This window comes from Lingula anatina, chromosome 2 (assembly GCF_051362555.1).
Source record: "Lingula anatina isolate TDL-2025a chromosome 2, LinAna3.0, whole genome shotgun sequence".
Taxonomy (NCBI): Eukaryota; Metazoa; Brachiopoda; class Lingulata; order Lingulida; family Lingulidae; genus Lingula; species Lingula anatina.
In genome coordinates this window covers 38,335,543-38,352,231 of record NC_141768.1, presented here as the reverse complement: position 1 = coordinate 38,352,231, position 16,689 = coordinate 38,335,543, and the positions used below count along the sequence as shown (strand labels likewise).

At 34.0% G+C, this 16,689-nt stretch overlaps 3 protein-coding genes across 5 annotated transcripts; 1 reads left to right on the top strand and 2 right to left on the bottom strand.

Annotated features, from left to right (window-relative positions):
* Positions 1-130: 130 nt before the first annotated feature.
* On the bottom strand, positions 131-6,271 carry LOC106173253 (alpha-L-fucosidase). Of its 3 annotated transcripts, XM_087005147.1 has the most exons (10): positions 5,938-6,265; positions 5,042-5,100; positions 4,348-4,682; positions 3,483-3,589; positions 3,005-3,135; positions 2,636-2,769; positions 2,154-2,251; positions 1,702-1,834; positions 1,353-1,517; positions 131-1,091 (listed from the first exon to the last, which is right to left on the bottom strand). In XM_087005147.1, exons 2-10 carry the CDS (start codon positions 5,042-5,044, stop codon positions 842-844), a joined length of 1,356 nt encoding a protein of 451 aa, XP_086861273.1. In that variant the 5' UTR covers positions 5,045-5,100; positions 5,938-6,265; the 3' UTR covers positions 131-841. The 3 variants fall into 3 exon arrangements, with proteins under 3 accessions (XP_086861273.1, XP_086861271.1, XP_086861272.1); XM_087005145.1 differs by lacking the exon at positions 4,348-4,682 and having other exon boundaries at positions 4,757-5,100; positions 5,938-6,271; XM_087005146.1 differs by lacking the exon at positions 5,042-5,100 and having other exon boundaries at positions 5,938-6,263.
* A 374-nt stretch (positions 6,272-6,645) lies between these two features.
* On the bottom strand, positions 6,646-10,602 carry LOC106173257 (E3 ubiquitin-protein ligase NRDP1-like). The gene is made up of 7 exons (XM_087005148.1): positions 10,421-10,602; positions 9,784-10,083; positions 9,418-9,549; positions 8,968-9,053; positions 8,352-8,593; positions 8,011-8,116; positions 6,646-7,441 (listed from the first exon to the last, which is right to left on the bottom strand). Exons 1-6 carry the CDS (start codon positions 10,508-10,510, stop codon positions 8,013-8,015), a joined length of 954 nt encoding a protein of 317 aa, XP_086861274.1. The 5' UTR covers positions 10,511-10,602; the 3' UTR covers positions 6,646-7,441; positions 8,011-8,012.
* A 1,980-nt stretch (positions 10,603-12,582) lies between these two features.
* LOC106173258 (uncharacterized) lies at positions 12,583-14,840 on the top strand. The gene is made up of 4 exons (XM_013554320.2): positions 12,583-12,965; positions 13,222-13,396; positions 13,675-13,807; positions 14,461-14,840. The coding sequence occupies exons 1-4, from the start codon at positions 12,963-12,965 to the stop codon at positions 14,627-14,629; spliced, it is 480 nt and encodes a 159-aa protein (XP_013409774.2). The 5' UTR covers positions 12,583-12,962; the 3' UTR covers positions 14,630-14,840.
* The last annotated feature ends 1,849 nt before the right edge of the window (positions 14,841-16,689 follow it).

The following is a 16,689-nucleotide window of genomic DNA, read 5'->3' as shown; positions in this document are numbered from 1 at the left end:
GTAGGAGCTTCTGTAAAATTCACTATTTTCCCACCATTGAAAAGATCTCAGTAATTACTATTCTGGGACACAATCAGAAGATAATTTATGAAATGCAAATTATGGCAAATTCAATACAAAGAGACAAAAGATGTTTTTTAAATGTTTATTTTTATATATAAAGAGGCTTCTACGACTTCTAAATTACCTTCTTAAAGCTTCTCAACTAAAGAATATCAACTGCCTTTTCCATAAATTTATAAAACTCCCACTAATATTGAACAAAGTAATATGTTAAGTCCAAGTATAAATTGCTACCTTATCAGTAAACTCTCCTTGTAAATTTCCCCCAAAGTTATTGATAATGAATTTTTATTTTTGTTTGGGAACCCACACTCCACATATTTTGGTATGCTATGTTTCACTAAGCAAGGGCACTCTCACAATAACAATATAACATTTAGATCGCCTTTGTATATTGTCCACATTAGTTTCATAAATATGACACAATAGCCATCTTCAGCTATTAAATCAAGCAATATGTGCACTGAAACTACTTTATAACACATGTAAATTAAGAAGCAAATCAGTGACTTTACAAGTAGCAGCAATACTTTAACAAAGTTGGAGATTTCACAACCAAAATACAATCATGTCAAAATAAAAGTTTTCAGTTTTTTTCATAAAAGTTTTACAAAACTGAACAAAAATGTAAAATCATCATAAAAAAATAAGGAATGCTTTAAGCATTAACATTTCAATGAGTAAAAGTAAAGAGAAAAATATGTCAAACATATTTTTAAAAATGTTGATAAAAATAAACACCAACAAAATTATGAACTTTCCAGTAAGGAGGAGAATGTTACTCAAATCCCTCTAGCTTAAAAACCCATGCCCACTGACAAGGTATTTCATGCAAAAATACCCTGGGCATGACAACAGTGACAGCACTGGGGTCAGTCTTGTGTTGTATTGGCTTGCTAAAGCCCAGCCAAGTCACCTTTGTGGTAGCTTTGGCTTTGGGTGTTTTTAGCAACAATGTTTCTGATTGTGGCCACTTCAAGAGATGTACATAAATCACTAGACCACTTGTTGTCTGCTTTGAAGTATACCTGCAAAATTTAATGAAAACTGATTAGAACATAGTACAGAAAAAGAAAATTGAAAAAGCAACTACTAGTATGTTGCAGAGAAATTTTATAATCTAAAAAGTATACCAGTTTTACAACTTCTCAATGACAATATGTTTTTCTTATAAACTTGGGGTGTCATGTCTCAATAAAAATTTCCTTTAATAAAGAACAATTTAATTGCAAAGTTGTGTTTTATCCAAGAGGCAACTAATGTATCAAATTTCTGACTTTTTTCTTTACCAAATTGTATCTCCTTCATTCTGTACTCTCCAAGCCCTGGTGCCATAAATAGCTTCTCCATTCACCCCCATCCACTCTCCCATCTGCCTGAACCTTTCTTCAAACACAGGAGGAATCATGCCATCTGCTGTTGGTCCTACATTCATCAACAGATTCCCACCCTTACTGAAAATAAAGATATAAAGAGACAGACAAGTAACTTTTGAAAAATTTGGATCTGTCCTTGGACCAATTACTATGAAATTTTCATGCTTTAAGATCTTATAAACTGTGAAAATTATCTTCAACTATTTTTTTAAAAAATTGGGAGGAAGAAATTTAAATGTAGAGAATGATTTGAAATCTTCACCTTACAGTCTTGATCAGTAGATGCACCAGTTGTTCAATGGTAAAGTAATCTGCTAAGTCAGCATGTCTTCTGTAGCCCCAAGAATTGCGGTCAATGGTCATGCAGTTTTCCCATTTTCTGTGCAACACTGAGTCTAAAAAGTGAAAAATAGCATACTTGAGTTCAGGTGGACATCACAAAAATAAAATTTTGTTCATATGTGCATATTCAATCTTGTGAAATCTGCTTACACTTTTTAATTTCCTCTGTTACTAGTATTAAAACAAATGTTACACCAGTTTTATAAAATTTCTATACAGTACGTTAGACAAGCATAAAATTGAAATGATGTATGCAGATTATCTGTTATGCCCTTGCATGGAAAAGACATATAACAGACCTATAACAACTGGAAATTATTTATTCAAGTATGCAGAGCTACATGCCCTCTACCAGCACAAAGAATGAAATACCTGGTGTATATCTGTCAGAGCAGGTTAAAAAACCACCATGTTTGCAATTTGTTTCATTGCCCCACCTGTCATTGGTCACCACATAATCCTTCACAGGACTAGAAAAGACAACATAATTGTGATATAAAGTTTAGTATATTCACATGGGATATCTAGGCTCAAGTTAGCCTACACTTTTCACCTGTTTAAAAAATTAACTTCAGTTAATGAAATGACTTTATCAGTCCATCATTGATTGAGTAATTTAGCTAAAATGATATCAAAGGTTTTAATATCACAAAAAAAAAAAAAATACTTTGAGGATTCCAGTGTCATGCAAGCTTTTATTTTCAAGTCTTCAAGTGTAAGCGGTAAAATTCAATTCTTCTAAAAGACAGTAGACCATAAACAACAAGAACACTGGTACAAGTTTCAATATTGACAACTGCATTATTCATTAGATAAATAGTATAAAACAGCAACGGTTAAGCTGGAGAACCTACCTCTGATTGTACAGCCATGCCAAGAACTGTGTACTATTCCAGTAGTTGGCTGAAGCTTCCCACTGTCCATCTGCCCACACAATGTCAGGTTTGTAGGTCTCCACTATATCATGAAGCTCTGGCATAAGTTTGGCCTGAAATGAAGAATGTAGTAATACTTGGATGATACAGTATATGGAGAAGATAGATGATTTATTGTAAGAAAACACTAGGTTCTCAAAATTGTTTTACCAGCATTATGCAATTAGGAAATTAACCAATAACAATCAAAATTCAAAATCAAATCCTCAAAATCAACACAATAAATGCAATACTTGTGTTCTATTCTGTCCCTGATAGTCTAAATGACTTTATATGAAGAGGTACAACCTTTACATAGTCTTGTGTCCAGTAGCCATTAGCTTTATCTCTCATGTAAAGTGGGTTATACCACTCATAAAGGGAGTGATACAACCCAAACCTCAAGTCTGTATTCTTCCTGATAGCAGCAGACAGATTACCTAAAATATTTATTTTATAAAAACATGATGAAGTGTAAAAAAAAGATTTAAATATTCTTTTCCAGTTGTAAACATAGGAAAATTAAAGGGACATTGTACTAATTAATAACCACCAGTAAGAGCAATGCTATAATATTCACTAGAAAAAGGAATCCAGGGGTGGATGGAAGCTGTCTTCTGTGTCTTCTGGAAGGCCGTCAGAACTTTTCAAGTTTACATTGACGGGCATCTGATTTTTTCTTTCAGAAGACGACCAAAAATGGAGTATGGATCAAGACAGATAATTTGGAAAACTGTCAGAAAATATATCTGGATCTGTCCCTGTTGATCGTGAATAGGCTGTTTACCTATGATATCAATATGTGGACCATTGTCTACAGAGTTCCAGTTCCAGGAATATTTGGAAGGCCACAGAGCAAAACCATCATGGTGCTTGCTGGTCAGGACCACATATCTACAATATTGATCACAATAAGTATTAATGAAGCACAAATTTCAATCACAGAGGTTTTGTGTTTTGCATAATTCTGCATATCTATGACAATGTCACATATAATTTCTAAATCATGGATCAATCATCAACATGCACGTTTGAGCATTCACAGTGCTGAGTTTTTAAAATATGAATCATATGATACAGCAAAATAGATCATAAATGTCATTTGAAGTGACTGAGTAGTGTGAAACTGTCCTCAAATTTGCTAACAATTTATCCATAAAATTCCGTTATATATGAATCATATCTATGAACAAAATTAGGAATACATGCAGCAATAATATATACTGGTACCATTAGTACTTATAATTCATATATGCAGAGCAATATAGTAACTAAGTATATTACAAAATGTTGTACCAAAACTATGCAACCCATCTCCAGTTTATTTGAAAAACAACAATTACCAACTCCCAACAAATACCACACAACACACTCCACCATGGAGTTACCATATGTTAAATTACACAAATACCAGAAATATAATTTATATATTCAACATTTATTTTGAAAAAAAATAAATAAAATAATGCTACACACTGAGCATACAATGGCTGTGTGGCTGAGAACGAATTTATTTTTCTTACGTATACATCATTTTTCATATTTTATAAATCCCTTATTATCAGGTGCAATATCCAACTGTTTTCATTGCAAGAAATAAATGCTATTATCATTATTATTAACATTATCATTAAATAAGAAAAGTTAAGTACCTTGCACCAGATGCCTTGAAGATATTGGCCCATTTCCCAGCATCAAAAAACTCTCCTAAAAACTCTGGAGCAAAATCTGTGTATTCCCATCCAGGTGCTAGTTTCTCTGCAACAAACTTCTTCACACCTTTACCAACATCAACCCTGTATTCTTTATTTTGTTCAAAGTATTTCTGAGGTGTCTTCCACCAGTACCAGAACCATTCTGATGAAGTTGCAGCAAAGCCAGGTACTGCATACACCCCCCAATGTATGAAAACCCCAAGCTTTGCTTCTTCATACCATTTGGGAATTGGACGCTTATCTAAAGAATCCCATGTTGCCTTGTACCAACCCTAATAATAAAAATTAAAAACACTTAAAAGAAAGAGAAAAGAACCATTGCAGCCCATCACATAATCATATTTACCTTGCCCCAGATGCCTTAAAGATGTCTACCCACTTCTCTGGATTAAAAAACTCTCCTAAAAATTGTGGTGCGAAGTCAGAATACTGCCAGTCAGAGGAAAATTTATCTGCAACAAACTTCTTAACACTTTCCCCAGTTATGACTTTTGCTTTCCTCCGTCTCTGTAAAAAATCCTGGTCAATCTTCCACCAGTACCAGAACCACTCAGATGGCCCATTGACTGCATACCCTGGGACAGCATATACCCCCCAATGTATAAAAATCCCCAACTTGGCATTTTCATACCATGAAGGAATGGGTCTGTTGTCAAGTGATTCCCAGTGTGCAGCATATGGATAGGGTACCTGAAAAATTGTTGAGGTTGGAATATTTTCTAGCAAATCTTTCTAAAAATGAGTGTGACTGATTCAACTTCCAGTGTAAATCCACACAGCTGGAGCAATCTTTTTTTTTTTTTTTTTTTTAGTTTTTTTTAATAATTAATTTACTTAATATATTCAAAAATCCTTTAAAAACCTTTATCTTATATATGATTCATTGTGTTTCTGTTGATACATGTACACGCAGATATCAAATGTCATATAAATTATAATCTGCACGTTTTACTCTTTAACCCCTTCATAAAACTGCGTCAAAATACCACAGACTGAGACGCAGGTTCATGTACAATAAAATGTGCCCAATGTCTTCCAAGTTATATAGGTCCCTACAACTTCAAGTGCACATTATACATGTATATGGGCAACCGGTCCATGTTGATATCCATTTTGAGAAGAGAGGCATTAAACCAACAAAATTTACTTCATGTCCATTCTGAATACTAATGTATTTTATCTACATGAGGCAATGCTTTGTCTGGTATGTACACAGCTCGACGCAAACGACTCTTTGTAATTTAGTAATATAGATCTACGGGCCCGAAACCCGAGTAGCAAAGATCGAGCAGACATCACGTACTCTGTCATCACAATATCAAAAGACTATATACTAATCGGTCTAACTATCGTAACTTTATAGTCTACATGTACGTTATTATATCTGTGTGTGTGTGTGTGTGTGTGTGTGTGTGTACATATTCACGGTTGAGCTTGCACAGAAAACAGAGTAAGTGTGGTTTGAAATCACTACATATTAATTCAGAAACCACATTCGGATGACCTGAACGTCCCTGAACACCCTACCGTTTGATCAAATTGTGCATCCAATTTCGTGGTGTCAGCTCCTCTCTTCAACAAGTCCAAGTCTAATGGTGCCCTGACTACACATGGATAAAACACAAAAACCTGGAAGAGTATGAAAATTGTCTGTGCGCACACGAACCCGACGATGTAACGTCGGAATCGGAAGGAGGCAGCCATGCGCCTGGCAGGTAAACAAAACATGCCGCGGATCGTGTGGGGGCGCTGCGGGTGGAGTGATCGTAACAGGTTGCTCGTGCTCAGCTAAACCCAAGGAGGAGCTGGCTATAGTTGCTTCCAGTACCGCAGAGAAACTATGATGCTGTCATCTTAAGCATTATGCGTTAGAGCACACGGTAGCAGACGTATTTAAATTATTCAGTTTCCATAAACGCATATTTGACCTACATCTGAAAATTGGAAGTACAATCTGCTGCAGGTGCATATATTAAAGCGGTTGGCCGTTTGACAACCCAAATTCTTTTTTCTTTAAACGCGGTTTTGTATATTTACGTGTTGAAGAAACACTCTATTAACACAAAAGTTTATAATAATATTTGATTTTTTTCAGCAGGAAATAGGAGACAAAATGTTTGAGGAAAAATGATATAAAAACTGTTTGCAATTGATTCTGCGCTTTGTATTTAACCCTCATGCTGATAGCTTTATTCACTTTTTCTCAGAAAAGTCATCAATAAAGGCATAAAAGCATTTACATTTTGTTTTGAATTTTATTCATTTAACAAATAAACCAATTTTGTATCATGGCTTTTAGATTAAAAAAATTAACTCTAGATAATTTTTCATACAATCCTCAATAACATAAAAACATTTAAATCAAATCTCAAGGGAAGAATTGCTCAGTTATCTACAAAACCCCAAAGATACATAAAAACAGCTTTATGGTTAGCACATCTTATAGATATAAAAACAATGAAAACCTACGCCTATGGTCCCTCTGACATCAAAATGATATCAGTGACATATATATATACATAAACCATATTTACAATTATGACACATTTGTAAAATATATATACCTTTTACAATAGAAGAATAAATGCTACTGATGCTCTCAAATTATCGTAAGAACAGGCAAGCATTATTTTCAATCTTATGTATCTTTCAAACAAACTGTTAACCTTTCTTTAGCCATATATATATATATATATTTTTTTTTCTACCCTATTTTATGTTAAAGTGATAATCTCAAATAAGATGTCCCCAGACCTTAAATTGAGGGTTCAATCTAAGTTCAATCTGACTGCGCCATGAGGTTTTCTCAAGGAATTAATAAAACAAGTCACAGAGCTGACACAATAAGGCATTTGGAAATCGTGAAGAGATGCATCCATCTTCTTGCCAAAACTTGACCAACTTTCCTGTTATTCTGTATATCCACTGGTTTATAATCTTGATATCCTGTGTGAAACAAACCAGTTACTTTAGCAGAGATAGAAACAATGACCTTGCAGACAAGGATGAGGCACAACTGGTAATGTCACATCTGAAAAAAAAAACATTTTAATGGGTTAGCACAATATCACCTGAATAACCAGCTATAATGTTTAATACCAACTTCAAGTAAATTTAATGATATTAAGATTTTACTTATTAGTCTTTGTAAAGACACTGCACGAGATATTCCTGCCAAAATGGATTTTCCTGGGGGAGGGAGGGGAGGGGAGGGGAGGGGGAGGAGGAGGCAATTTTCTCTTACTCCTTTATCACTGCTCAACCCATCCCTGCACTTGGACTTAATGTTTTACTACATTTTTAATTTAATAATTCTCTTCTAAATAACTTGCCAATCTTTTAGAATGACATAGGACACAAGTCCTCCACCAAGCATGACTTAGTTTTCATTTCACAGCACAAGAAAAAGGTGAGTGTTTTGAATCAAGGCTCTGTTCTGTGCATAATACAACCATTGGGAGCTGACATGGCTACCAGGGAGGGTTGAGAAGATAATAACAATGCGAAGTACGCCTCAAAAAAAAAAAAAATAATAATAATAATAATAAATACTTATGTTCTAAAATATGTTTAGTTCTAGTAAACAGATTGGTGGTCTACCTTTACTCTACTCCATGTGCAAAAATCATTACTAATCCAGGTTCCAGTAATAAATCTTCTGGCATGTGCTGATTTTCACAAGACATAACTACAACTGCCTGTTTGCCTGCAAATATTAAATGGCACATATAAGTGACCAAATACATAAAAAATAAAAATATAGATTATTACAAACATAAAAGCTGCAAGTAAAAACCAACTATTCCAATTCATTGCAAGTGAGAAGGGTAGTAGGTGATAAGCAAATGGTTCAAAAGTAAATCTTCTAGATCCACTTAAAATCTTACACATGTCAAAGATTTTATTTTCACAACAGGTGCTACAATAAGGAGTTGCTTTACCTGGAATTCTTTTGGTGACATACTGTTCATACTGTCTTCTATTTAGCTGTCTCGTTTCTAGAGTACTTAGTCCCGGTGGCCACCTTCTTTCATGAGCATTTTCCATGAGTTCATTTACAATGTGTGTTGGACAACCGCTGTCTATAAGCGCTCTTTTTATCACTGCTTGTAAGACTGTATCTGGAGTGGAAATCATACCACCCCAACGTGTTACCCTGGCTGAGGTCAATGAGGACACCCACCTGAAATTAAAAGGACAAACATTGTTTTAAATGTTCAGTAGTTTTCACTGAAAATATTCCAGTGCTTAAGAGGGTCAGATGGCTAAAAGTGGCAAGTATATGTATTTTAAAGTCCAATATACCAAACCAAAGTGACTCATAAACACCCTATGAGGGATTTTTGATTCATGCAAAGAGATGCTACAATCATGTGTATTTATGATGTCCAGGTCTGCTAGTTAGGTGGGGATTTTGATTTTCAATCCTGAATTCAGAAAAAATTCTAGTCTTGGATATTAGGTAATCATATTTTAAAATATTTCTGAACACAAGAACCCTTTATCATTTGCCACTATAAGCCCAATAAAACCAACAATCCAGATTACGTGATTTACCTATGGACATCATCACTTTCTATCTCTGACTGAATCTCTCGAATTCTGGAGCTGGCACCTGGCGCCCTCATGTTCCGCATGTACTCCTGCATGTAAAGCGATTTTACATAATACTTCAACAATAAATATTCAATACGATCCTTCAGAACTACATTAGATACCCTATTATCAAGTGTGTTGCATTACAACAGCAAACTGGATGTTTATAGATATGAATAATGGACAGTTAAGTATACTTTTGCTGTAACAAGTTTAACTAGTGAACACTACAATAACATGTCATGCATCAGTCTTTAAATCTACTTAAATTACAATATTGATTGATCACATTGAATATAATTTAGAATTATTTTGCTGAAGAAAAAAAAAGCAAAAATAATTTTTTCAATTCCTTTGACTTAAAAAAAACTGTATCAGTCAGAAATTTTACAGTATGTTTATTCTTCTCACCTTCAAAAGCTGTATCTCTCTTTTCATTTCTCCCATTTGCAATTTATTTTCTGACAGCTCTGTTTGCATGTCTGCCATTTTACATTGCTGCTGCTGAACAAGTTGCCTCAATTCACGCACACAATTGTGATCCTACAAAAAAATCCAGTATAGAAATTCTTAGAATAATGATTTTATTTAGATTTTTTTTTTATTTTTGCATTATTACAAACTTAGGCAAAATTGTAGATTGTTTTTGTTCCCACCTCCATTCTTCTTCACAAGAATAAAAAACAATTGAGTGTATTTTTTCAAAAATGTTGCTGCTAAGACACTGGCAGGAACAATGGTCTGATACCATCACATGCAATGATTTACATATCTAACCTTCAGTTCATCTTTGGGGATAATCAGTCCACATCCCTGCTCACAATGAACAGGTTTCTTTGGGTTGTGCTCACACTCTTGAAGGTGTGTCTGTAACATGTCCAATTTCACAATAGTTGTGCAGCCAAATCCAGCATTGTCACAAGCAATACTCAGTCTTGCTAACAGATTCCTAAGTATGCGAGGCACAGGTTTCAGCTGGTTTGGAGTGATAGAATTGCGATCTACTGGACAAGTCGGCTGACGGGTTAGCCACTCGTGAATACAGCCTGAACAAAAGGCATGCTCACACTGAGGAGCCTAGAAAACAGAGAAACTTTAAGGTAATAACATCCACATTTGATTCAATACAATTGTGTGATATTATACGTATCTTCACTAAGCCCAACATAATATCTATATCACCATAAAATAAATTGACAGAGTCTTTCATTAATCTTTTACTTTACTATGTCCCTATATCAGTATGTACTAACAACATGTCAAAACTTAATGTAATGCAATGACAGCTTAATGTATGGCGCAGGGTTTTCCTTGAAAGATTTAATGCCATGTAAAATGCAGTGACACCAATCTTCAACACAACAAAATAAATGTAATACTTGCAAATTGCTGTTGTAAAGCTAATAAAATTTACCTGTAAAGGCTCCTCTAGTACTCCACTACATATGGCACAGATCAGCTCTTCGTCAACATCACCTTCAAACCGATTTATGTCATAGCCCATCTTCAATCTAAAACCATTATTGAATTAGGTATGTAATACTGATACAAACTAAAATGTTACTTGATAACTAATAAGTACTGCAATGCACGAAATGTTTTGGCTGATCCAAATGATTTAAATGGATAGTGTCATCTGGTCTTGAGTTAAACTTGATTAAATAGGATTATATTTTAAAAACTCGTAAACATGTATAAAATAATCATTTAAATAAGTATGTTTTTATGTACAAACAGAAATATAAATAACAGATATATAAATAACATAATAATAAAACAGGCTAAATATCATTTCCAATAGGTTCATAATTGTCTTTTTAATACTAATAGCTGCATTATAATATAAATTACAGGGCTGAAGGATTGTGTTGTAAAGCAAAACTGGGTGTCAGAAAAAAACGTAAATATGTTCATCTTAATATTTAATTAATGCACGGCAGAGGATTAAGCTTGGGTTAATGAGTATCCAAGTAAAATTATTTTAATAATAGTTGTATGGTGAAAGGGGATCCGATACTGTCTTTGTGGAATGCCATTACTAGCGATTGTTGTCTGGTTATTGACATTGTGGCAACCTTCAATCAATCATGGGCAAACTAACAGTTCACTTAAATGATGGAAATTTCCCACACGAATTGTATATTTCATATGATGAATCTACATAGGATGTTGTTACTGAATTAAGATTCCTGGTGTGCACTGAAAGTGGAAGAGCGCTGCTTTTTGCTCGACTTGCTCAGACTCAGTGACACAAAGTTGGTGAATTAATGACTTATAAAACCCACATAGTAAGAATACTTTTATCACCAAAACCTTCACCTTGAGGATTAAGCACAAAAATATAATTTAATCATACTTACCGGGCTTAACCCGAAAAATCCGCGTTGAAAAATCACTATTGAAATTTTGTTGACGAAAGGGAAATGTTGGTCTTTATTTCCTGTTGTCATTTGCGCATGCCCAGTACAAGTCTCGTGAAAAGTGTGGCACGATTGGTTGTTTTGACCCTACTTATTATTGTAATTTGCAATTACCTGAAATAGCAAGTGTTATTAATATAATCTGAAATAGCAAGTGTTATGAATGCTACATTGTCAGTGTACAACATTATGCCTAGTCTTTACAAAAGACATAAAAGGAGAGTGAATATTTTTCTGTTCTACAGTCGAGCGATATTAAATACTGAGCATTTATGAAGTCCCGAGAGGTAGGCCCGAGAGGTAGGCCTACAGGCCTATTAATTCATCTATGACACAATAAGGATCAATTACAAACGAGGAACGTCCTTCATTTGAGTGGAGAATCTAAAACCTTCAAATAAATAAATAAATAAATAAACAAATAAATTTAAACAAAAAATAATATTAAATAAATAAAAATAAAATAAAAAATAGATGAATTGATTAAGGAATAAAACTTTCCAAAGAACACACACACACACACACACACACAAAAGAATAAAATGCTAAAATTTAAAGTTGCAAATAAGTAATTAAATATGGACATAAAACATTACAGAAATAAAGGGGATGGCACCCCTCGGCCAACATATATACCAGTACACAGTTGCTTTTCCCGTTGCCAATCACTTGGAATAGTACTGTACAAGTACACTATATAATGCGTTTTGAATGTCTTAACATTTATTTATTAAAATAAACTTGTAAACCGCGCATATAAACGGATACGATCTAGCATTTTTCATATTTGTACTCGACCTCAACATGTAGACCTACTTTTCCTTATCAGGAAGTTGACCTCCACAAACAAACGCCGGTCAGGTCGGGTCTGTATTTTTGCTGACGCCACTTCTTATAATGCACCGTTAAATTTCCTTTACCAAATATAGACAATGAAACGGGGGTGGTGAAATAATTAGTCAAATAAAATTTAGTTGTTGAATAAATGCACAGATACAGTATCTGTCTATAAAAGGATGCTGAATATTCTACTTATTTTGAAAGCTGATCGATACAAAGTCACTGCTCGCTGCGGATTACACAGCGTTATTTATAGCAAGTGCTTTTCAAAGTGAGCGCAACCTACAGCACATACAAGGGCATAAACATCTTGGTGTAATTCTGCGTACGCTATTCAAACACTTCAAATCATTGGTAGTTTGATGACATAAAATCAATCATGCAGTCTCTATTCCTAATATGGATAATGAAAACGCAGTTAGTCCCAAATACGGCATTTGATAACCGATTTGATTACCAAAAAAGGTGCCGAATTATTATTGATTCGTAACGTTAAATAGTGGTTGATTCATACAGGGGTATTTTTTAGCACACCTGTGACAAATTTCCTCTTTAAAGAGACTTGTATTTGTGACTGCGTATAAATAGTCCTGAAATACATCGCTAAGAGTTATACTGGACCGAAAAGCGAATAGAGAGAGGGAAAACGTTTCAAATTAATTAAACTACGCGTGCAAGTTTACAGCAAAAGTCAAAATGGTAAGGTATTTGCTTTTCATGTTAAGTTAACGTCATGTTAAGTTCACGCTTATTGTTTTAAAATATACTAATGTGGAAATAAGATCTTTTTGTGTTAATGGGCTTCTTATCTACCACGATCTACTAACGAGAGGTATGGACAGATACATTGTAAATCATAATTGTGAAGCCTGCTTCTTATTACCGTCCTCGTGGCCTAAGGTTTCAGTTAGTTTGTGGACTGTTCGACTCTTCAACTATGCCTTGATTTTTTCAGTCTTCTGGAGTTCAAGTACTAGAGGAATGCCTGACAGCCTATAATGACATCAAAAAGAATAAGAAATATGTCTATGTCATCTTTAAAATCGTTGACCATAATGGCAAGGCGCTCTCCGCTATTAGTGTAGATCGTACTAGCTGCAGTACTGGCCAAAAAGATCAGGAAGAACAAGGTTTGTTGAAACTACTAAGCAACTTTTAAAATATGACAAATAAGTACCCGTTTACTAATTTTAAGGTCTGTATTGGGAGTGATAACTACTGGCATGGGTAACTTAAACGTGCATACAGTGTAGTGCTTTTTGTAGGCCTACATTTTATGTACTCGTAGTCTCTAACAAAGTTCAATCTTTTAATTCTGAACATGCTCTTAGTTATTAACAATAAAAAAACCTTCATAACTTTGTTGTTTATTGGATTCAAAATTTCATATGTTTAAATTGTATTGCAGGTAAGGCCTATCAAGAATTCCTTGATTACTTGAGAGATACAGAAGAAAAAAGAGAGTGCTGTTATGCTCTTTTTGACTATGGGTACACACAAGAAAATTCAACATGGAAGAATTCTGTCATTTTTTTCAGCTGGTAAGTAATCATACCTTAATACATTTATGAGAAAAATGAATCTTAATGAGCTTCAATTAATATGTGCTTCTTATGCTAAAAAGATATATATGCCATATAATACTTAGCCAACTTTTTGATTTAAATCATGTATTCTAGTCAATATTCAAATTAATAGTTTAATTGGAAAGGTTCATTAAATTTATCATTGTTTACTTATTAAAATAAATTATAATAATTAATATTTAATTATCCTGTTGTTGTTAAAATCTCATCCTGCAGCACTGTTCTCCTACAATGAGCTATGCAGTTCATTGACTGTACTAGTTATAATGATAAATGCTATTTCAATAATTTTGTAGTTTTCATATTTATGTATTTGTAAGATGTACTTAACCATTTTTTTATGATTTTACATTTGTATATCTTTTTTAACTCAAGCCCATGCCTTTATTGAGCCAATTTTTGTTCACTGGTTTGACAAGAAGTTTTTTAATGGTGCAGGGGGATGTATTTGTTCATACTGATCAGAGAAATGAACAATATCAGCTAAGGAGATATGTTGGTTTCTGACACTTAAACGTGTATGCTGTATTCATTTGTTAATAGTAAACTTCCTTTTTGGGATTTGGGAAGATTATCATGTTATTCAAGTCCATTATTTTATTTCATAGGAATCCTGAGAATGCTACAATTAAACAGAAGATGTTGTATACAGCCAGTGTCAAAAACTTCCTTGCAAAGTTGGAAGGAATTGGCAAGACCATTCAAGCCAACTCAATGGATGATGTGGCCGAATCTACAATAAAAGCCAAGTGTTTGAAGTTGTCACGTGCTACATAAAGTCAGACTGATAAAAAGACAACCCTTTTTAAGAAAGAAGACAGAATGATTTTATAATGAAAAGAAGAATAATGATTTTTACACTTACCAGGAAAGATTAAAATCATGTGCAGTTTTTTTCTTTATATTCCTTATTAATTTATTACATTCTTATTAACTGAAAATGTACAGTTGGATGCCTTGTCTTGCCTTGGAGTAAAGTGGTGTTACTGATTTCTTGTATTTTTTTTATTTCTGATAATAAAAGATGGCTTTGTATGAAGTGATCTTGTCAAAGTGGACAGTAATACTAGTAAAAATGCTGACACTTAATGGGAAAAAAGTAATGACATTTGCTTTATTTCATCACAATCAGTCATATTCCAGAAAATACTAATATATCCATATAAATAACAAACAGATACATCCAGATAACTCTAACAAGATTAAATTAAATTTTAATTCACCATTAGCATTGTTTGGTCTTTAGCGTGAAGAACACATTTAAGCCAGTTCAGCTGACAGTGAGACTCCCGAAGGGGATATATATCGATCTATATATCTGTGGGAATTAATGGTCTCTTAAATGTCTGTCACTCCTACTGAATCAGTTAGGGGTAAAGATAATTACCCCCTAACAGTTTTACTAGGCGTGACAGACATATAAGCTGGTCAAGTTGACAGCAATTTAGTGAGACACCCCAGGGAGATAGATCGATCCAAATATCTGTGGAATGGCCTTTATAACTTCTATATGTGCATGATAATTCCCCAAAGTTTCATTTATCTTCGTCGCTTAGCATAAAAATTATGTTGTTTTTTTAAATATGCTCTAAATTGCCTTTGTGGTTTTGGAGACACTTTCAAACGTCACGCAAAATTGTCAAATACTCAAACACATTCCTCCCTTGGGATTTCTCTGATATTGGCTGTGATTGCTGCCATCATTTGGCCTTCCTTTGAGGGTTGTTCTGGTACGCATTTTCCTTGAGATATCCCCACAAATAAAAATCTGTTAAAAATCTTGTTAAGAACGTCCTTTAAATGCAAGCAGTGATCGCACCGACGTCAAAAGTGGTCCCGAGTGGTCGGCGGGCACGGTCGGCACTTTGGGCTGCAAGCCTGCGTCTTACGCTGTTTGAACTACACCTGACCACAGGGTGCGCCTGTAGTAGTCTGTTGCAAAAAAGTTAAAACGCACAGTGTGGTTTTGTACAGTATTTTAGTGGGCCCTGATATCAGAGGGGAGCAGCTTATTACAAATTGGGGTTAGGATTAGTCGGCAACTGGAGCCAACCTTCCGATTATCGGTACGTACCCAAAATAACCGAAATGATGAAAATCTTAAATAAATTATACTGAATACAGTGTATACCAGCATGTTCTAGTATTCATTGCTTCCGGTAATATTAAAAATAGTCATTAAAACTTTAACAAACTTTAATAAAAACGATAAAAAGGGTTTTTTAAAAGTTAGAGAAGAGTTTCATTAACTCTGTATGTATCAATTTAAATTATTCTTTTTCTTTTTATCAAGAGCTTATAAAATATAAGCTCTTGATAAAAAGAAAAACAATAATTTAAATTGTTTTAAAGTTATAATTGTTGATAATAAAAGTTGATAATTGCTTGGTGTTTATGATGAACATGTGAATTGTTTTAATTTCAAGGCAACAAGCATAATTTCATTAATTAATCAGCACACACCATTTTAAATTGGGTCAAAAATGTTCGACCTCAATTTTCAAAGGACACAAAAGAAGTTCAAACAGATCTAGAGCTAAAAAAAAAGCGCAGAACTAAAGGATTTCAAGCTAACTTAGGTTATCATCAAGTGTTAGGTGAGAGAGCTGTCCATCCCGTTCATTCGGGAGTCTCAATGCATTGTAACACATAAATTCAAATATACTGAGAGGCAATGGGAATAGTAGTACAATGACTTATGTTATAAATGTTTGTCGTGAATATTCTTTCATTCGTCTGCGCCTTTAGTATTTTATGGCGGTGGTTATTGAAGAAATAGTGATACTCTCAAACATGCATTTGCTTCTACGCCTTGTATTAGTAAAAGCTCGATCTTG